Below are 23,173 nucleotides of genomic sequence, written 5' to 3' on the forward strand. Positions count from 1 at the left end.
CAAAACGTTGGCTGCAATATACCGTTTTAGTCATTGATATAGCTGCAGCACGAAAGTTTAACGAATGTTTCATGGAAGCTAATCAACGAAGAGCATTAAACGATCACTCTACAGACCCGAACGTGACTTGTTATGTGGAGCAGTTTAATGAATATAACTATCTTATGCAAAGCAACAGTTAATTTGTGGATATATAGTAGATTTTAACGTAACATATTTTGGCATGCATCTAATGGTACTGTCTCGAAAAATGAACAATTTGTTATATAGTAGTTTTTGTGTACCAGTTTTTTGTATCCCGTAAGTTTAAACAGTGGTTTTAAACATTTTATGTGCCAAAAATTATTTATTCGTTATACTTTTTTTTGTCCAAATTTCTACATTTCTGTTACATACGTTGCAGAGGTATCCTCACATTGATGTAGGGGGTATCATTTTGATAATTCGATGATTATAAGAACATTTTCAATTTAAGTTATCCACAAAGGTGTTGTTATATAAGCGAAAATATGATAATGATAATAAATGAAAAAATAATCATCGGAGAATAATCACTTATCTTTACTTCAGCTTGGACTAATTTGGTCAACTCAGCATTTTATTAACCATCCATGAAATACAACGGTTTTAATAAATAAAAGTAACAATAAGGTAGCACAAGAAAACCTTTTTTCAAATCTATTTGTTTTACATCGTTCTTTTAAAATGCTTTTTATCTTTTAAACAATAAAAACAAACTACTTTTGTCATCCAAGTAAACCAAGTAATTTCTTTTGGCAAATTTCGTTGACATAAAAGCTATACCGACTATAAAAAAGTGGGTTCCGTTTTAGTTGGTTTGGGTAACGAAACAGAGTTGGACAACAAGTACGTGAGATAATAAAACCGAAGGAAAACTTAAAGCTTAATCACATTGCTGTGGGCACCGCGGGACTTCGTTTATGGTTAGGGAAAATCGCGAAATTAATTCCAACCCTCGGGGCAACACCTGCGTTCTGTTACGAAACGGTGCCAAGAACTGCAAGTACCATCCAGTTAGGTATTCATGGTTGGTATTGCCGACATATTTTCGTTTGTTTTCCCCGCACAATCCAAGTCCTCACTTGGTTGGCGAGCGTGGCGAATAAATTATAATTACGCCCCGGAAAGGGAAAACTTTCTCCGTGCATTTGCGCTTTTAGCGCGATGCACATTGCTCCGAAAGGTGAGGAATTCATAGTGCATTCAGTCATGCGAATGCTTGTTGCACGCCAAAACTCGTTAAATTAAGTGGAATTACTTGAGTGGACCCGTCTTTTGCTGTTGAGAAAGAGTTCTTTTCGTGCTTTAATTTTTAGTGGCTGTTAAAGTACAGTCTGCAAAATACCTTCGTTGAAAGAGTTTTCACAAGATATCCCTGGTGGTTAATTGATTTAACACTCTAAAAGAAAAGTTTGGTTTCAAATGTTTCACCTCACACTGAACCACGAAATCAATGCCCCCCTCTTCGATACATTGAACTACTTCCGTGCCCTCCTGCACGTGCTTCCTGAACACAGCGTTGCTCCAGGAGAAATCAATAGAAACTGACCCGATCCCTTTTGCCCAACTAGCGGTTAGCCCGAGCCCGTGCTCCGTGGCCTAACAAAACTTCCTCGGGAAAACCAGCCTCGAATGTGCGGGGGAAAACAATAAATAAAAGTGGCCCCGGGTTCTCCTATTACCTTCAGGCGGTGCTGCGAGGAAAATAGATGGTAGTTTGTTGCCAACCGAAAACCGACACTGGGAGGTTTTCCTGCCCTTTCTTTCATCCTTCCTTATGCTTTTCCGTCCCACCATCAGCCGTGAGGGTTCCCGAATTACGCCGAGCTTCGCATTAGGCCGCCGCTCATTACTCTATGACGATGTAAATACGGTCCCTTAAAGGGTGCGGGCGAGAGGTAAGGTTGGGGCAGTTGGTCGGGAATCGATAGGGACACGAAACGCATGAGCCACCCACCCACCGTTTTCCACCAGCTCACCAGCCGGCGCATTACATAATACCTCGCTGCGAGTATTACACCATGCTCCGGAACACGCCGGGTTTTCCACAGCACGTTGGTGGATGGAAAGGCCCGGACCCGAACGATGACGCCAATGGAACCACTCACACACACACACAGACAGCGTGGACAGGGAAAGTGAAAGTGAAAAACAAGGTGAAAATTACTCCATCCCGCCACGCAGTTCTTTTCCGGTTGGCGGCCAAAAGGATACCACCTTTCGTGCTGGGCCACTGGAAACCGGGGTCTGGTTCGGTGGTTAGAACGGAAATAGAACCACGGGGCGAATGTTGCCAGGGATGGATACACCTGGATCCATTGCAAAACTGGTTGGCCTTGGTCGGTTTGGACTCTCGCTCTCTTTTGCCTTACCTTACCCCACCGTCCTGGAAACAGGACGTCTGGGCTGCAAACCGCCAGCCTGGTCTCGAGGACGGACACTTTCGCTCCGTTTGCCCAGCCCGATACGGATCTCGCATTCATCTTCGCCGGGCAGACACCATTATCGGTGTGGTTGTCTCGTGGGTTTTCCATTCGATTTCCTTCGCGCCGCTGCGGAACCGTGTGCACGGAAAGAAGTTGCAAGAAACTCCCAGTGCGCGAGGGAAAAGTCGAAGCACGGCGGAAAAAAGACACCCTACCGTTTTGGGGAGGGTCGTTAAATTATACGACCGTTCGCCCGGAAACCGCAAATTCGGCAACATTGACCTACTTTCTGGAAGGATAAGGCGTTTTTTCTCGTTTTATAACAAAGTCCACCATGTACAGCTATTCTCCAGGACGCAGAAGGCTTCCTTATTCCTTTCCCACTCGCTTCCAGGAAAATGTATGTATGTATGTCAAACGGTGGTTTAAAGGGGAAGTTCTGCGATATCCTGCTGGAAACCGTGTCCCACACTCTCAGCATTCGTAACGCGCAAAAAAACCCGACAATTCTGATGCGTAGCTTGAGACGGCTCATTCATATTCCTGCTCCGTGCTGGCAAACAGGCACGCACGTGCGGAAAACATTCGAACCGGGCTTACTTCTTGCCGCTAGGTCCTTGAAATTGACGTGTTGCGCATCAAACCATCGTATCCATATTTGATGATCCTAATATTGTTGTTGGGGCGCAGGACGTTTAAGGGAAAATTGGACGAATTATGATAGGTTGTATCTAAGCATTTTCTATCGCCAAGTAACGGAGCGATTTTATTACCGAGGAACTTGTTTCTAGAAGTTAGTTTTAATTCAATATTTTACCTAAAATCTTAGTAAAGGGTGCCTAAACTTGTCAAATCGAATCGACAGCGTTGCTACATGTTTAACATATTCTACCCCAATTGATCATAGTAGTCCTGTAAGTTTATCGATACACCAGTTCACTAAAAGATTCTGTCAAGTCAAGTCCATTGTGGTACCTTCGATTAGAAGCACACTTCAGAGATGGATTCCGCAAGTGCTGCCGGGGACGAACTGAACGCGCCTTCCAAACCGGCGCCACCACAAGATTTAACCTCCGAAGCGACGCTGTTGGAGCAAATCTCGGACATCGAGCGTCGCATCAAGCAGATAGAGACGGGCCTGGACAAACCGGCCCCCATTCCCGCTGGCATCCGGGCCAAGGTGCACGCGTTGCGTAAATGGCAGATGCAGATTATCCACAAGGAGGCCGACTTCCACAAGAAGGCGCACGCGATGGAGGTCGCGTTCCAGGACGAGTTCAACCAGTGTCACGGTGCAATTTCGCGCCTTGTGAATGGGCTCGAGGTGCCCGAACCGGACGGCGGTGCCGGTGCCGATGCCGCCGACCAACCGTCGGGCATCCCGGAGTTCTGGCTGGCGGTGCTGAAGGCGAGCCTGTTGGAGGGTTTCATCCGAGAAGCGGACGAACCGGCACTGAAGTCGCTCACGGACATCCGGTGCGTGTTGAAAAACGAGCCCGAACCGAGCTTCTTGCTCGAGTTCCAATTCGCTAGCGACAATGCCTACTTTACCAACGAGGTGCTAACGAAGGAGTACATCCTGCGGTGCGCACCGGACGAGAGCGATCCGGCGAGTTTCGAAGGGTTCGTAATACACCGCAGCGTTGGGTGCGAGATCGATTGGAAGTCGGGACACAATCTCGTCGAGAAGGCAGCCTCGGAGCCGCCGGAGGACGATGCGGGTGGATCGTTTTTTGAGTTTTTCCAACCGGAAAAGCAGATGCGCGAGATCGACGATCCGGATCTGCAGTACGCGCTGGCGCATAATGACTTCCAGCAGGGGTACTACATCAAGGAGAAGATCATTCCGCGGGCAGTTTTCCTCTTCCTGGGTGAATACGTGAGCTTTCACGATTGCGATAACTGTTGCCTCTGGGCTCAGAACGACTGTGAACCTATGGAGCTGGATGACGAAGACACTAAACAGGAGGCAACAGAACCGGATGCAGTAGAAGAATCGAAAACCAATGCAGACGAATGAAGCTTTCTAAAAAAGTATTGTTTTTCTTTCGGTGACCATTTCCAAATTGGACGCTCCAAGAACTAACTAACTTCGGAGCGTAGATCTGTCGATAATATACTCAGGTGTCTTTCTTTTTAGAGCCAGATTTTATTTATCATTTATTGATATTCGACATAGCAATCACAAATAATTATCTTCACCCCTTCAGAAATAAACGTTGTGTTGACGATGAAATTGCAATCAAGCTGTGGGCAGCGAAGCATTCAGTCCCGCTGCCGGAGGTTCACACGCCACTGTTCGAGCACCGGCGTGACGTGCAACATGTGTTCGTGCCCTCCACCTCCCCTTCCGAAACATTCTACCGGTCGGTACCGGCTCGTGTGTGGAGGGGAAAACTGCACACACAATCGTCCCGAATGCAAATGTAGGCCATTGGGCCACACCGCGCCCTCCCGAATGCACCCGCCGTTTGAAGCTGAGCAACCATAATCCCATTTGTTGACAGTCCGATGCACATACCGGCATGGACAACGACCCGGCATGGGTGTGTCCGAAGACGCTTGTTGCTTCCTGGCCTAATTTGCCAGCCGGTCAAACCGGGAAGCCTCGGCGCACGCACTGCATAAGCGAGGCTTTTATTTTGCAATCGCCTCGGTACGGAAGCCAGAAGCCGCGGAGTGCAGCAGCCCAACCCACACGAAAGCCATTTGGATTCGACCTGGTTTAGTTCAGAAATCCGAAAGGTGTGGCTGCCTTGATTGTGGTATTTATGACCATGGTTGTGGAAAGCATTCTTTAAATACTATTTTGTAAAAAGCTAGTTAATGGCATTACGAGCAGGTTCATGGGATGAATTAAAATATTTAAAAATCGTTTATTCGCCAAACATAGTTTTAACCATCAACTTAAATCTAGGGAATAATTAATTTAAAAAAAGTTATATTTTCTTTTCGTTTGATTTTTCATGTTCGGAAATTTTTATCCTGTCCATTCACCGCTAAGATAAATCCATAAAACTCATTTAATTTGAAATCAGAAGAAATTGATAAAACAGAAACATTTTCCGCCTGGTTGAATTTCGTGTGCAAAAGAATCTCACGTAAACACAATGATTTCATTCAGTTTGCTATCTTTCTCGACATTTTATCGTACGAACGGTTCACCTCTGTTTAATTTAACTGATATTGCTGTGCTCCTATCCCACCCCGTTTACAAAGGGTCGTATGTTAAACATTTAATCAGTATCTTCAGCAACGGAATATATGTGTTTTCGGAGCCCAACATTCGTCCGTCGACAGTCGGACACGAATGTTTTGCGCCGGAGTGAGCTGAATAATTTATCGCGGTCGGTTCTCGGATAAGCCGTTTTAATGAACCATGTAGCGATGGGTTGGCGAGCAGTTTATCATTCCACCATCACGCACATGAACGATACTTAGTTATTCAGATGGTGCTGCCTTTCGCCGGACCGATGGTGTCTGGGAAATTTTATTCATTCTTTTCCTTTCGCTTGATTTTCTTTCCAGAATCCATCATTATACATCGTGAGGCGTTGGTGAATGTTGGCTTTATCTGGATGCATGCCAACGTAGGATAGATCCGGTTAACCACCGAGTGCAAGTCGAAAGGATATGTTAAACTGTGTCGTACGGATTTAAGCAAGGACTTCCGGTGCCAGTTGTGAGTGTTCAGAAAAATCCCCGCTCCTCTCGGGGAAAGTTGTGCCCGTGCGGGTAACTGTGGTAAAAGTGGATCGTTCCTGTGCACGATCGCCCACCGCGTCGGGTTCGTCCGCTTCCCTCAACAGCTGCGCGAAGTTGATCCGATGCTCGCGATCCGCCGAGCCGACGGACGAGCCGGACCAAGCCCTGCCGAAACCAGCCGCCTCATCGCAGCAGCCTAAGCTTGCCATCGCCCGGCTCGCGTCGCTTGCTTCGATCCATGCAACCACTCACTCCGCTGCTGCTGCCGCTGCTGCTGTTGCTGCCTCCGCCTCAGCCTCGCCACAGGTGATAACCACCACCGTAGCCGACATCAGCGACAGTGCGACCTTCGACTTGGGCGACCCAAGTGGGCCCAGCCATTTCGAGCTCCTCTCGTGTAACGCCAGTGCCGACGGTTCCGACGATCCGACGCCAGCAGGCCCCTCGAAGCAAGGCCATTCGGAGTGTTCAGATCCGACAGCTTCCGGCGGCCCGAACGCGCAGCGTGCCAACACTACCGGCTCCACCTCTGAAGAGCCCTCCACTTCGACGGCCGTCGCGGCGCCTCGCCGAATATGCACGCTGAAAGTGAAAATCTTTCTCATCAAGCATCTCTCTAAGCTGGTCGCGTGCAACAAAAAAATGTTCTTGCCCGTCAAATCCAACACGTAAGTTTAATGTGTCGTAAATAGGGTGAGGTGGAAGCGGACAGAAAACCGGGGATATGGTGTGAGCCTGTGGCGTTTCTCGACCTTAGGAGGTGGCGTCTAGACATACTGGAGTAGTTGTCGATGACGGGTACTAGAGCACTCGAAGGCAAGAGACTTCAAAGAGATTCGATGATAGTATGTCTGCTTTGCTTCACTTTTTTTTGCGCTTCAGCCACGATTTTGATACTGAATTCATTACAAGATACTCGACCATCGCCCATCGTTGAAGTTGATGATGGCTGGAGGCTGGCTGACATGGAGTATTATTTTTTATAAAATGTGATTCGTATGAATCCATGAAAAGATAACTACTTTGAACAATAGCAACATGAACTATTTGACCTTGTAATATGTTTATTTTTTCAAAAACTCTTATCAAACTAAATTCATTCAAATCTATACAAATTAATTCCATAATCAGTAGAATAAGTTCAGCTTTAAAGAACTACGGTTTAATTTACTATTACAAAAACAGAATTTTTTAAAAAAGCTATATCTTCTATGTTAATTTTAATAAATAAAAAAAATGTATTTCAATCTTTTATTTTAGATTATGAACCTCGATAATAAGCTCCAGATTGCTCTAAACGTCCACTGTTATTTGTTTATCAAAACACACTACCATTTTATTTCATTTAAATTAGGTATTTTATTTAAGTTGTATTTGTTTGTCTCTCAATCATCTTAGTGATTGGTTGCAAATTAATTGGACTTTTGTGGGATGATGCTGATTTAAAAAGCGTGAAAAAAACACCTTAGCGGTTGATTGCACAAAGACTACTTATATGAACTTTCGTAAACATCGCCATATAAACCAAACTCGTACCATACCATACAAGTTTAAATTATTACAACCTTGGAATCCTAAATTGATTTTCATCAGACTACTGAAAAGTATGAGTTCAGAGTTAAAAAATGTTACATAATAATATCAAACCTAGCTATTGAAATTAAAACTGCATCACCATATTAACTCCAAAATATACCATTAAACAAGAATTACAACAAAAAAGCATCCTAAGGAATAATAATTAAAAATAACTCAAGAAGATTTTGATGCCTTACTTTTTAACAGAGAATGGAAAATATAAAAAGAGATTAGATGAAAAACAATAAAGCCACTGTATTCTACTGGAAACCTGCTGGCAAGGAATCAATCAGGAATGCAGACTTTCATTTTGATTCCATACTCTGCAGCACGGCCAAATAGGAATAGGACAGCTTCATGATCTTGATAAATGAGATAGCAATTGTGATTTTTATAGTCAGGAATTAAGATAATCTCTTTTGAAACGATCGTTACCTGAAGAAAAGTGTGCAGGTTTAATGTGACTTTCAACACGGTTCCCACTTTAATGTGCACGTCCTTCATGGTCCTGTTCGAAATAAGAAAAACATTTATTCATCTTTCTCTCTCCCTCTCTCACTCTCTGTTGATTGCATACATTTGCATGAAAAATACAATTGCCTTGCCGGTCGCTTTATCAAACTTGAAGTAATCGGAAAATCCGACAAACTCCGTGAACTGATTGGTCTGTAAAAAAGAATGTTAGAATAACAATGAAAACGAATAAACCCTCCGATGTGTTCGCTCCGGAATCCGGTCCGCCGGTTGTACGGACCGCGTATGAAATTTCATTTCCGACGTAGCAGAAGATGAAAATCTGCGACGTCATCACCAGCAGATACAGCGCACAGGACAGCAGCTCTGCCATCGTCGTGTCGTCCCCCGTGGCCTGCAGCAGCGTCATGCAAAGTATTATAACGGAGGCGCACACTTGGGCAAAGATCGACGGGTGGAAAATGTCCTGCACCTCATCGATGAAGCTGTGCGGAAACGATGATAAAATTCAGACAACGATCTCTTTTAATCGGCCCCGAATGGGGGCAAATCTCGGGCGCTTTTCCTACCTCAGAATATTCTTGTGGAACAGCACACATTCGATTACCTCGGAGTATGTTTTTCCTTGCGTTTTCGAATGGTGTTCGATTCTCGCCCGTATTGCTTTCCACTCGTCATCACATTTGTACGGTTGGATCGCTCCTTCACGTTCCCTCGGCTCTTCGTGACCTAACTAAAGATGAAACACACGAAATGATATAGTCACACTTTATTACCTTGTTACGGCATTTCCCTAAACCACCGCGCACCTTCTGCACCATACTCCCGAGCCGCTCGATTTGTCCCTTCAGGTGCAGCATCAGACCGGAGAACATGGTGTCGGTGGAAAAGTTGTACGTGGCGCTCATGACGATGCCGATCGTTTGATACAGGAACAGCAGGGCGTACGTCGTGCTGGAGCGTTGATAGTCGAAGGGAAACCAGGCCGGCACCGGCAGCCGCCGCTCGTTGTCAAAGGCCGGCGATACCGTCCACCCGACGATGGTGAAAATGGCGAGGAACATCAGAAAGATCATCAACCAGAATACTTCGCTCATGGATTGAAGCGCGGGCCTTCGAGAGGGGGGAGGTGGAAGATATGGAAAAAGAGCAAAACCAGCTGTAAATTTCTCAACGTTCAAGTGCCCACGGCCATTTCCTTGTAGTACCTGTACTCCACTTGAGATTTAGGATGATAGAGCGTACAGTTGAGCTTCCTCAGGCACGCCTGAATCCGGCCGATATTATAGTTAAACTTCTCCAACTTGAAGGCCAGCGTCACTTGCGTCATCAGCACGAACAATGCGTTCGCGATGTCCTATAAAAAACCAAACAAACACGCACTAAATCCTGTCAGAGATTGATCCCTAATACCGCGTATATCGCGACTTACGTTTATATCCTTCACATCCTTGAAGTACAACACCTGGGTCACGACGTACATGTGAAGAAACACGACCCGCAACGCCCAACCGTACACGATGTAGCGTTGACGGGTTTGCTCGTCCGAATTTTCCGGTGGCCACAGGCCGAGATACTTCAGGCAAACGAGCTGCAACCGAAACGAATCACGCCGATCGTGCACGTTCCACCGGGGGCTCAGTTTTATCAGACTAAGCATGATCCCCAACCAGATGGCAACTCTAGCTGCCTCCGAAAGCCGACTGCAACTGTGGTCCAGCGATCACAGGGAACTTATTTTATAAATGCCCACCACGACTCTCGAATGAAAAATTTAAATCTATCATTAAAAGTTGAAAAAGCTTGCAATGGTTTATTTCCCCTTGGGTGTTGGAAACGGTTGATCGTACCAGAAAGGTTCGTTAGGCTAATGAGCATTCGGGTGCTCTGTTCTATAGTTGACCCGAAACAAGCCGCAAATTAAGACTAACTTTATAAGTACTGTCGAAGCTTCTGAATCGTAATTATAGTTCGTTTGAAAAGTTGAAACCCGCAAGGGAATCAAACCCGGTTGTATGACATGGGTTTCTAGGTTTAGATCAGGTTTAGATAAAATATGGTCTTATGAACTATTTCTAAAAATTTTATTTTCCAGTAGAACCAGTATAGCAAGGCAGACCATTATTATGCATCCATTTTTTCTAAAACTAACAAACCACTCCAGTTTACATTTTTTTTACTTACAAAAAAACCTTCTACGCTCTAACTTTTCTAAGGAATAACGAAGGACTATCTATTATGTCTAAAAACAAACCGGCAAGCTGGCATTTGCTTCCAGTAAACCAACCAGTCACTCCGTTTTGCGACGGACCTTTTTGGATTTTGTGCCAACGCAGGGCCCTCTCGAAAGTTAGCCTGATGGCGCCTACCAAGCGCCCATGACAAACAGATTTGAGGTTAGAGGCTCTGGCAAGGAATGAAAGGAATACAGCAAAAATCGCTCACGAAAGACAGAAAACCCCAATGTAAAACGGTGCTCCAAGCCAATGCTCCGCCGTATCCTATCTTTCGTCGGTTTTGCAGAGTGGTTTCCGGTGTCCTTTACAACACCCGCGCCTTATTGGATCATCCGACACGGGAAACATGCTATCGATTTGAAAAGGACACACGCTCTCTCCGCTCTGGTTGGCGCCCTATGTGTGCCTTCCTCAAGGCGACCGGAATTCCGCAGGGTGGTATACGTTTTACAACTGTCGCAGTTGATTTGGCATGCGGCAGTTTTTGTTTCCACTCGCACTCCGGCAATCCATCTTCGCAGTAAAGTTTCGAGTGGGATGGCTTTTATCTCGAGAGCTTTCCTACGGCGGTTCCAGCGGTGTATGCAAATAGGCAGGACGGGAAATGCTTGCTAATGGGAAAAAGAAAGTATGGTGGTCCACTAGATAATAGAAATTTACTGGCGACAGATGTTCTCGGGTGAATTACTGACGAAAAGGATAAACTATCTTCTTCAACTGATACTCTAAAAGTGTTCTTTTTCGTACGTCTGATTCTAAAGGATGAGTAATATCATACATGAGACAATCGTTTACATTTTGTAAAAATTAAAGGATGCAACTATCTAAAAAGGTTGAATTGTATGTTTGATTTTTGTATAAATACCTAAATAACGTTTGCATTAAAAAAATAGGCAAATTTTAACAACTTTCCATGAAAAACCGGAAAATGCTAGCAACTTTCTGTTAAAGGCAAATCAACGAGTAGCATTTCTCTTAAATTTAGATCAAGTTTGACAACTGTATCATTTCAATTGAATCCGCCGTGGTCATTAAACCATCTACGTTCGATTGTGTATTAAAACATCCAGATTTATCGCGGACCACGTGACCAAAGATTATTTAAAGCCAGATAGCAACAAGTGGTAAAAAAACACTGGTACTTTATGTTGCTTTTGAAGCTTGTTACAGTATATTTAAAATGTGTTGAGATCCCTTAACTCCCATAGAACGCCATATCGTGGCTGAAAACCAGCGAGAAGAATTTGCACAAAGTCGCTGTTCTTCTTATCAAGACTTCCAGCGTACGAAGAAGGAATTATGCAACTTTATCAGATAACATCATAAAGAGTACGATTCAGTGGGTCTGACATACCTGGTCACAATAAATCATGCGCAAAGAGCATCGGAGGAGTCGAACGGGTCAAATATAATTGAAATACCCCACACTACAAACCCTCCGTATGCCTATCAACTACAACCAAACAAAAAACATTTTAAAACCTTCAAAGCAGGACATATTCCAACATTTTAAAGTCCAAACGTAGTACCATTAGATTATGAATGCCTCACAATAACTGAAAAACTTTCTTACACGACTGGTTTTGTCGGCTATGGCTAAAGTTTCGGCCAAAGACCTTAAGGACGGCTGGCCGTCGCAATATTTTTTGGAAGTACTTCATAAATGTAACATTACAATAAAATTTACTTCATTCAATTAGCTTGGTTAACTTTTTTCCTATCACCGATGAAAATTTGTCTATTTTTTTTTAATACAAACGTTAGTAGAAAAAACGAGAATAAACGGTGTAATAGTGAGGCCAAACACTCCAAAAATTAGAACTTTCAATAAAAATTAATTTAAATATAAAAGATCATAAAAACGTTTAAAAGTGTGGGATAATTTACCAAATAATTGGCGACATTTAAGATACGTAAAGTATTTAAAATACATACCTAAATACTTGAGATATTCCATTCGAAAATGTCTTAGTTGTGAAAATATAAGCAGGATCTGGGAAAGACTGCACTTAAAATATCATGAAAGATATTCAAAAAGACCTTACTTAAGAACAGAATTCATTCTAGACCTAGGTCCTCTTTAACTGCTCAAACTTAAACCTTATATTTGGATCTCATTCGTATCAACAAATCCCACGATAAGCGTTTGTGTCAAACATATAACTCCATCAATTTGAAACAGAATTTGTGTTTCCCCCCACATTCCCAATACAACATAGTTGCATACATAACAAACTCTCCCCCCCTTTCGGTTCTCCCCATTCCGGCAGGTCCCCGGTAGGCACGGAAACGGCAAACGGGGAGGATGTCACCACTGTAACATGCAACTCTACGCAAACACCGAGCGATCTCAGCCCACCGAACATGTCGAACGACGACATACTGCCCCAGGCCCACCACCAGAACCCGGGCCACTGCATAGCGTCCTTTTCCGCCATCAACCGGATGCGCCAGAACACGCAGGTGAGAAACCAAAACCAATTCACAAAATCCCCAGCCCGGCCAGACATCGTTTGCACTTTGGTTGCCCGAAGCTTGGGTCGCAATCCCCCACGCAATGCCGGCCAACAGGTTCAACAGTCAAATTATGGCAATCAAATTTCCGTACCACCCTCCGGTAGGGGGGTGGGTGGTTGGGAGCCGCTAAACTGCACGCATACGCGGTGCTGCAATATTTGTCAAAGGTTTCGCCAGGCAACGCCCCGGTTGAGTTGGTGACGGTGGTCAGATGAAACATAAAACCCCACACGGAACCCGATCCTCAGCTCAACAGGATTTACCATTTCGGACAAACTCCGTCTCCTGCGTTGTTCGTTTTCGAGAATGTGTTGGGTCCACTCCATTGGTCCAGTGTTAACATTATCCTTTTTTTTCCCTCCCCTTGCTCGTTGCAGCTCTGCGATGTCACGCTCGAAGTTGGAGGCGAAACGATCAATGCACACAAAGTGATACTGGCCTCCGTTTCGCCGTACTTCTACGCCATGTTCAACGGTAGGTGTTCCCGGGCCTGAGCCGCCACCATGCGGGGCAACAACTCCACCTCTGGTCTTGTTACAGCCAGTGGACCGAAAAAGCGCTCCGGTACGGTGAAAATCACCGTCACCGGTAGTGAATTCAATTATCGGATTCCCCCGAACACGTTTCTCCGGCCGACTGTTAATGTTTGGAATATTGAATATCTTTCTCTCTAGATGACATGCTCGAACGGAACTGCGACGTGGTCACGCTGCACGACATTGACCCGTCCTCGCTGAAGCAGCTCATCGAGTATGCCTACAGCGGGGAGATTACCATTACCGAGGATAACGTTCAGGTGAGTCGAGTGGCGTATTCTAGTTAACACCCAGCGAGGGGAGATTAAGTAAGCTTAGGAACGAGGTTCTTGTCCTCGAAGAAATTAACTAAAGGCTTTCGAGGAAATCTAGCGAGAAAATAGTCGCTTTGAGTTAACACGTTGGCCGCACGTCATCCAATTATTGTGTGTCGGATATATATTCTGATTAGGCCACGTCATCCAAATAATGGGTGACATGTTTCCCACCGAACAGCAGAAGCGGATCATTCCGTTCGGGGGCCCCAAGCGGTTGGATAAACGGGGCCCTCCATACATTTCGATTGCTCTAAATGTTTCTATACCTATGGCCAAAATTGGATTCATTTTTTACAACAGCTTGCAATCCTTTATACATATTTTCAGCATATAGTCTCTATGAATTTTTATAGGTACAAATTCTATACATCTTTTCGTTATTATCCATAACTGCGTCACATATCTTATAGTAAATATTAATTCAAAGAATCTAAAATAAATCCACATCCTAACATCCTAAACCAAACCGACCTATTGAAAACTATTCATTTTAATATTTTTCTGCTGTAAATGTCATGTTTTTCTTTTTTTTTAAGTAAATGCAAATGTAGATCACTTTTCACAGATGTTTTTTATGTGTGCTAAATAGCAATAGGGTTTTTTTAAATCGCTCTCAAATTATCAAATCTTTTTATCAGTTTTAACAGCGACGACGAAAACAATTTAAAAGGGTAGCAATGGAGACTTTTATTAGTAGACCGTAAATTGAGAGCATTTTAAGTCAAACGGACATTATTAGATGAGAAAGAAGATTCATGAAAACATATTCTGGCAATAACTTTGATCAAATATGTATACCACTGCGAGAATAAATAAAATCGGTAGTTATTTTTGCGATCTGGGGTTTTCATCACGGGGCCCCCTTAAGCTCGGGGGCCCCGCGGCCGCTCAGTCCGCTCATAGGTAGATCCGCCTCTGCCGAACAGAACAACGTTGTATTTGTTAGCATTTGGAAGACTCTTTAAGGAAGATTAGAATCGCATCTAGCTCTCACAGAAATTTGCTGGAGACTTTCAAGAAAATCTGGATAGACTTATAACTTTCATTTCTTCAAATTGGTATGTGAAACAATCTTTCTATTAGAGGACTAAGAGATCTACTTGAATTCTTCATTTGGTTCATTAAGATATTTTTCCCTACATTACATTGAACTGTCATAACCAATTTAATCCTAATTTCCTTTTGTATACACGGTCCTTAATTACAGGTACTTCTGCCCGCTTCCAGCCTGCTTCAGATACAGTCCGTACGGGAGGCGTGCTGCAAGTTTTTGCTTCGCCAACTGCATCCCTCAAACTGTCTGGGAATCCGAAGTTTCGCAGGTGAGTCGAGCACACTTTCATGCTACGGCGCTCATCGGGTAGTTCAGTAGCCCTTGGCCACGGTTTGATTGGTTCGCAACCACAAACCTACCCACCGCCGGCCAAAATTAGGCAACGTCCAACCACCATCCCAATCCTATTTGTTCGCTGATCTGATCCGGTCAAAGCACCCATCGACGGACCGTTGGCCTGACCACCTTATGCTTCTCGAAACACCTTTACCACCGTTATCCAAGCAACCAGTGAGCAACCTTCTCTTTGGCGTTCTTGGGAAAGTACTTTCCCTTCCTTCCCCATCGGTGGCTTATCCTTCGTCGAAATGATTTACGAACGCGCGGTGCGTGTAGCCATGTGGGGCGGTCCTTTTTGTGGTACTTAATTGCCACTTTCCGTTGGCACCGAAGCGGCACAGCCGTAGACAGGGCGACGACATGTGTAGAACACGTGTTGCAAGTGCAACGTTCCTTATTGTTACCGTAATCGTCCATCGTCCGGCGCGAGTACGTTTGTACGTGACGCACTGCATTCGCGGTTTCGAAACGGGCACCACCGGTGCATCAATAAGCTTCCGGTATTTGTTATGCATCTTAATTGGTCTCCATTGGTGGGGAAGGGCACCGTTTGTCTGGTGCTTTGGTGGTGGAAGGGTGAGAAAACTGCAATCCCGTTGGGTTGATTGGATTTGCGTATTGTTTCAACGATTGACCACTGCTTTTGGATGCCGGCTCGCCAACGGGCAACTCCGTTAAATGGCCAATTTGATTATTATGGAACGACATGTGAATCATTGATCGGAATTGTTATCATTGATCGTAATTTAACGATTTCTCAAATCCAACATAATCCAACTTTGGAACCCAGAATTGTTTTTGCTAAAATGTTTCAAGACTATTTTAATTAAAAAATACAACAATTTTCTTACTAATCTAAAAATTATATTACTACGTTAGTAGTATATCGATTACAGTTATGTGGTAACTGTAACACGTTGATAGTGGAGAGAACCGTACCCCATTTTTTTGTTAGTACTCTCTGTAGTATTTTTTGCACTTGCATTTATAAATGGTTTACCAACTTATTTAGATTTCTAAATTTAGCCATAACTGTTGACCGAACTCTCAAGAATAAAATTATATTATTGCGTACATATTTAAAAGTAAAATTATTTCAACCTAGAACGATTTTTTTTATTTCCAATATGTTGAGTTCAATCGATGGGAAATGAGATAATTTTGAAAGCTAAATTAACAGATTTTATCTGACAAATTGTCAACTCAATAAATATTCAAAGCAAGGAATATTAGACAAAAAATTGTCTCTTTTGATACAAAAACGTAAGCAGGATCATAAGGTACAAGTTTTACCATATTGTGCCATCCTTTCGAATCATTTACGTTTCTCTTTTCGTCGCAATGGGCCGTCCGAAGATGTGAATTATGGTCAAAGTTTCGTTTACCCCAAAAAGTTTTCCCATGATCAAACGTAACCTATGCTTTCTATATTTTTTACGCATGACCGTCATGGATAAACCCTTGCTAATAAAATATACATAGCTAGAAAGAACCTTTGCTGGAGGTCAAGTTCCTACTATGACCGGGGAGAACCTTTCCAGCTCACTAATATTTTCAGTAAAAAAATATGAGAGTGCGAAGATGTACCGCTTTAAAAAGCAACATCGTGAAAAGAGTTAAAGAAGCATTGGAACAATGATGCCGGGATTGTAATCATTACTTCCATTCCTTCAGATATTTAATCAGCCGACAACTTTCACGGACAATTGAAAATTCACTCTCGCAAGAAACGTGCCAAATTAACGACTTTTGGAGCGAACGAATGGAAATTGAATTATGCATCCCCTTCTTTCCCGGTGCCCAAAGATGGCCACATTGAGATCCGAATGGTATTCCACACGCATACCAGGACACGCACCAACGCCAGCAAAGTGGTCAATTGGATGAAAACAATTTCATTTCCATAATCTCCATCGGAAAAGCGACATCGGGCCCCGGTATTATCGTACCGGACGGACGGGTTTTCCGTCCGTTCGAATCAGCCGTTCGAATTCGACCATCCTGGCGTACCCTGGGTGGCCTTGGCCCACGGGAGTTTGGGACGTTTCGGAGCGCGCCTACCGTTCATCGCACATAAACCCATTTTCTCTGTCTCATCTTGGGGTCGTCTCCCCCGTCTCCTTTCTCCTTTCAGATGCCCACTCGTGCAAGGAGCTACACTCCCGATCCCACCGCTACGCCCTGCAGAACTTCCAGCAAGTCGTCGGCACCGAGGAGTTTTTATTGCTGGGATTTAATGAGGTAAATAAACATTCACTTATACTCGACCGTCCTTTTCCGTCCAGAGGGCTGCCAACGGATTCCCGGTAGATATGGGGACACAGGAACCCGTTAGAGGGGGGTTATATGATACGGAGGGGTTCGTGTTGGCGCAAGTCATCCCGAAAAAACGATTATGGTTGCCTTCGCCGATGCGTGCCTGCGAGCTTTAAATAATACAACCATGAACAAAATGAAGGAGACAACGAACAAACAGGTCAACTGAACAAGCGCCAAGCGTGGCACGATGTATCCTTTTGGGGGGCCATCCCCAATCCATAGGCCCTTACGCGAAGGTGTATGAATCATCCACCTTCACGCCAATTTTGTGCGTGGCCAACAGTTAGGAAAATAGGTTTACGACTTTGCTCCTACTTTCGCGAGGTGTGCTCGGCACGGTGACATGTGCCGAGCCTTGCTTCCCGAAACAGGGAACCGCGATAAACAAACATACTTCTCAAAAAGGGAAGAAGGAAAAGCCACACGGAACTCGGTACGGGGAAAAGTTGCCCCAGAAAGTGTCGGCGAATGTCAACACGCTAGGCAACAGCGTGTGTGGTCTCCCCTTTCGGAAATGGAAGAGAAAACTGTGGGTTCCCGGAACGAAAGAAAAACAACTTATCGAGGATTGTTATGAGCCAACACTTGTTCAACCTGAATCCAGGCCCTGTGCCGTTCGTCAAACGCGGTTTCGCTTTCGGTCCGCCTAAGAACAACCCGAACACAACGAACGAGAACGATGCCTATAAATTAACTATCCCAACTCGATCCCAACAACCGGACGGCGGGTTGTTTGCTTGACGAGAAAACTTAATTAAGCCGTCCAGGCATCGTTAGTATTTGCTGGAAATCCCTCATCTTACAGTCGAATGCATTGCCAGCACCGACATAACGATCCTTTACACCAGAGCAGCTTGATTGGTAGCAAACTCGATTTTCAACTGATCCGTAAATCAAAGAGACATTTCATCATACCGACGACGATAACGGAAAGCATCATTAAGGCGCGTGTTATTGAAGTTCCATTCTTCGAACCGGACAATTACGGCTTAACGTTTTTGGGTAGTAATAATGGGACATAATTTTCCTTTCCTGGAAATACAATAAACAATTTTGCGGTACATTTCGATGGAAATCATTAAAGCGATAGATTTAGATGTTGCCTCCAAAGTGCTACAATCACCTTAATTACACTCTATTATTCTGCTAAATTGGATCGATCAACTATATTTTTGTACCAAACAAAAAGGACTTTATATAACAATAAATACGATACCGAGGGAGGTATAACAATTATATAAAACAAGCCAACGTACTATGGCAAACAAACTGAAGGGTTTTCATTCGATATATTTGCTCTCTTACCATTATATTTTATAGCAACACTAGATCCACTATGGGTGCACTTACCCTAGTTAAAAACCTATTCTCATACCTAAGGAACGTGTGTGCAAAGTTTGAGTTTGAATGGTTCAGTCGTTTAGGAGGAGTTTGAACACTAACACCGTGACACAAGAATTATATATATAGAGATTTATACACAAAAAAACAGTCCTAGAGAACTTCTTTCAAATCTAATGGTTAAAAAGTAGCATCATTTATCATTTGTAAATATATTTTAATTATTGATAGTTTTACTAAACATCTATTTGATAAAAGAACCATTAATCGAACGATTCTCTTGACTCTATTAGGAATTTTATCCATTTTACAAACGGATTTTATAAGGAACTGTAGGTCGTAGCTTTCATCGACGATGTTTAGTAAGTTTGGAACGTTTTAATCAATTTACGCTTAAAACGCTGCATTGCTGAAGAATCTTTAACAAACTTTAAGATGTGTCCATATAGCTTTAGAGAAAAAGAAGAAAACTGTTACTGTTTTCGCTAAATGGCTATTTGAAAGGCCTTTTTGAATATTTTATGCTAATCCTAGCTTTTATTTGTCGATTGGCCAATTTTATGACTTTGAAGTTGAAATCATAGAGAAAATCAAACTTCATTTTTTATGTTTTAAACGATGCTAAACGTTGTGCCGGAAAGGGTAATTAAAATATCCTTTTTGTTACTTTATCTATGGTTTTTAAATCCCAAAGTTACGCATTTCAATTAGGTCCGTAATTCGATCTATGTTGGGATTGTTCTCATGATCCCTGACCTCCTGACATAAGGTATAATTTTGCAAAATTAAAACTCTTCTACTTAAAAATATAGGCCATTTGTAGCTGGCTTAATTTCCTTTTACTTATAAAGGTTATTTCTGAAACGTCTTTTACTTTTCCTCTTTGCTAATCCTCGACAGGTGCAAGATTTAATTTCCAACAGCCAGCTAAACATCTGCTCCGAGGAAAAGGTGTTCGTGGCCGTGCTGAACTGGATCAAGCACGATCTCAGCGAGCGTAAGAAGCACATATCGGAGCTAATGTCGCACGTCCGGCTGCCGCTGGTCAGCCGCGAGTTCCTCATGAACTGCGTCGAAACGGAAGCGCTCGTGCGCGAAGAATCGCACTGCAAGGAGCTGCTCCTGGAGGCCATGAAGTACCATCTACTGCCGGAGCAGCGCAGTGCCCTTGTGAGCCAGCGTACGCTCGAGCGTCGACCGGAGGGGATGCGCTCGTACATCTTTGCCGTCGGCGGCGGCAGTCTGTTCGCGATCCACAACGAGTGCGAGTGCTACAATCCGAAAACGAACGCCTGGATGACGATCTCGCCGATGCTCTCGAGGAGATCGCGGGCCGGTGTCACCTCGCTCCGGAAGCTACTGTACGTGGTCGGCGGTTACGATGGCGAGAACGACCTGGCCACGGCCGAGTGCTACAATCCGCTGACGAACGAGTGGACCCACATCACGCCGATGGGCACGAAACGGTCCTGTCTCGGTACGTGCGCCTTCGATGGGTTGCTGTACGTGTGCGGCGGGTACGACGGTGCGTCCTGTCTGAGCAGCGTCGAACGGTACGATCCACTGACCGGCGTTTGGACGTCCTGTCCGGCGATGAGCACCCGCCGGCGGTACTGCCGTGTGGCGGTGCTGGACAATTGCATCTACTCACTCGGAGGGTTTGACTCGAGCAACTACCAATCGTCCGTGGAACGGTTCGATCCGCGCGTCGGCAGTTGGTCCTCCGTGCCGAGTATGACGTCCCGCAGAAGCAGCTGTGGTGTGGCCGCCCTAGACGGTTACCTTTACTGCATCGGCGGAAGTGACGGGACGATGTGTATGCAGACTGGGGAACGGTTTAATCTGCGAACCAACGCCTGGGAACCGATCAGCGCGATGCACTCGAGAAGGTCAGTTCCGTCTGTGGAAAATAAAATAAAACAGTATTAAAACACTTATCCTGTCCTTCCAGGTCAACTCACGAGGTAGTCGAAGCGAACGGATTCCTGTACGCCCTCGGTGGCAACGATGGTTCGTCGTCGCTCAACTCCGTCGAACGGTACGATCCGAAGGTGAACAAGTGGACCATCGTCACGTCGATGCTGACGCGCCGCAGCTCCATCGGTGCCTCGGTGCTGGAGTGTTTCAACCTCGAACGGGGTCTCCTGCAGACAAGCATTTGACCACTGACGAGCACCGGCGCCACGGCTACGGTGGTCGCATCGGGTGACAACGGAGCGGCCACCAACGGGAGCTCACCGTCTGCCCAGCAGACACAATGATGGGAGTAAATACCCTTGGAGTTGGACTCCAAATCAAACCTCCTATGCTATCCAACCACCCAAATGAAGGTGAACAAATTCGCTAGTTTCTAGATAATCAAACGTAAGGGCCAAGTATCGCTTGAAAGATGGCGTACCCGTATGTACCCGCGAAACTTACCCACATTTGCCACATTCATTATCGTTAGGAGCTTGGAAAACAAAAGTCATCATTACACTAGATAACAAATTTGCCGCTCTAGCTAGCCAAAACTAGTTTCAATAGCTATAAAATCAAAACATTATTATCCACCGGCTGTCGGAGTTGGGGTCTCCGAGCAGGAGAAAGCGTGCATTTGGATGTGCAGAACCAATTTATCAACTCACACCGATAGCAACACGGTAACGCCCGAGAATTTAGCAAGACTTTGGAATGTTGGCATGTTTGGAACAAATATTTGCGAAACTAACGGCCGCGGACGGAAAAGGTTGAGTTTAACAGTTAAGGCGCATTTAGCTATGATGAATCAAGATATAATTTAAAATAAGGAACCGGAAACGCAAGCAAACGGTTTCTCCCGCCCGCTTTCATGCCAGATTCTGCTGCCAGATGGAGGGCTAGGGTTTTAGTAAATTCAAGTCACTTAGAGTGTAGACGTGTACGCGGTATATATATATTTGGTGTAACTGTTTCAAGGAGTACTGTATTATTGTATTATTGGAGCAAACTTGATAGATATTCGTTCCAATTAGAAGAGTAGCACTTGTATTTATTATTAGATACGTTTTTGTATGGTTTTAAGAGGCTCAGTTCGTTCAATTAATCCACTGCCGACCATGGTTTTCTCTTTTTGTTCATTCTCACTATCTACCTCTTCGTTGCGTATATGTTTAAGTATTTTCGATTAATTATAGACCGGTTTTGTGCCAACCGGGTTTGGGGCTTACACTATTCCACTGAGTTTTGTAGTGCTAGTCATTCCACCTACAATGAATAACAAAACGTGTCGGAAATGTGTTACGCGTATGTGAATGTTTTAACGATGCTGCGATTATTTTCGATACCTGCGTTTTGCCTTTAACCAAATTAATCCTTCGGTGCACTGTAACGCTATTTTATCTATGTATACTTTTCATCTCACCAGACTTGCGTAGAAAGTATTTACCAAAAATATTTGTTGCTGGCAAATGCTACTTTCTTGCCGCCAACCGATAGGTGTCTGCTTTCTTCAACTTATTAAAAAAAAAATACTGTGATAAAATCTACTGTTAAGCTAAAGCAAAAGCTATTTGCCGTGCGAAAATTAAACAACGCTGTCCGAACTTTACAAACGAATCAAAAGAGCGAGTTTGTACCCTTTCTGGCTTATTATCTAATGTTTCTCCCGTTTGCAATGCACCACAACTTCGAAATGGAAGGAAGATTATTTTTCGCGAGTTAACCACGGGACAGTTTCCTTTCGAACATTTACTTTCCATTTGTTTTGTTATTTTCTTTTAACGCCAATCGGTGTTCTGGTAGAAATAGTTGTAAAGGGTGATAAAAATGTTTGGTGTAGTCAAAAATAAAAAAAATACTAAAATGAATGAAAAATGAGGTCCAATTGGAAGTGAAGTTGAAGGATCAGCAATCTATTACATCCCTTTTAGAGAACCAACGCAAACATCCAAATAGAGAACGAGTCGGCGAGAATCAACAAACAGAATACCCCGAAATTCGAATAAATGGCCCCATAATACGCTTTTGGTCTGCAGCCGTGTTCCGTAAATCTAACAAATCAGCCAATTAGAATGCACATAATGAATAACCAAGTAAAACCTAAATAAAGTAACGTTTTTCACAAGCTGATGCATTAATAGAAACTGGAAGCAACATAAAATAGCAAAAACTACGGGTCCCTGATGTGTGCTCGACGAAGAAAACAAAAACACTGCCAACAAAAACCCCGTCGAAACCATAGCGAACGGACAAATTAATAGATTAACTTGAAAACCGATTCTGCTACTCAACAAACTAATAAACTGTTCAGGGAAAGTTTTTATACAGTAACGGAACGAACAAACGAAAC

General features: G+C 44.0%; 2 protein-coding genes across 2 annotated transcripts; both read left to right on the forward strand.

Moving 5' to 3' along the window:
* Positions 1–3,447: 3,447 nt before the first annotated feature.
* Positions 3,448–4,467, forward strand: LOC131293282 (nucleosome assembly protein 1-like 1). The gene has a single exon (XM_058321363.1). It carries the CDS (start codon positions 3,448–3,450, stop codon positions 4,465–4,467), a length of 1,020 nt encoding a protein of 339 aa, XP_058177346.1.
* Positions 4,468–6,794: 2,327 nt separating this feature from the next.
* LOC131282952 (kelch-like protein 17) lies at positions 6,795–21,026 on the forward strand. The gene is made up of 8 exons (XM_058312504.1): positions 6,795–6,820; positions 12,712–12,904; positions 13,336–13,432; positions 13,633–13,754; positions 15,019–15,133; positions 17,339–17,445; positions 19,765–20,753; positions 20,816–21,026. Exons 1-8 carry the CDS (start codon positions 6,795–6,797, stop codon positions 21,024–21,026), a joined length of 1,860 nt encoding a protein of 619 aa, XP_058168487.1.
* Positions 21,027–23,173: the final 2,147 nt, after the last annotated feature.

Source organism: Anopheles ziemanni, chromosome 2 (assembly GCF_943734765.1).
Source record: "Anopheles ziemanni chromosome 2, idAnoZiCoDA_A2_x.2, whole genome shotgun sequence".
NCBI classification, from domain to species: Eukaryota; Metazoa; Arthropoda; class Insecta; order Diptera; family Culicidae; genus Anopheles; species Anopheles ziemanni.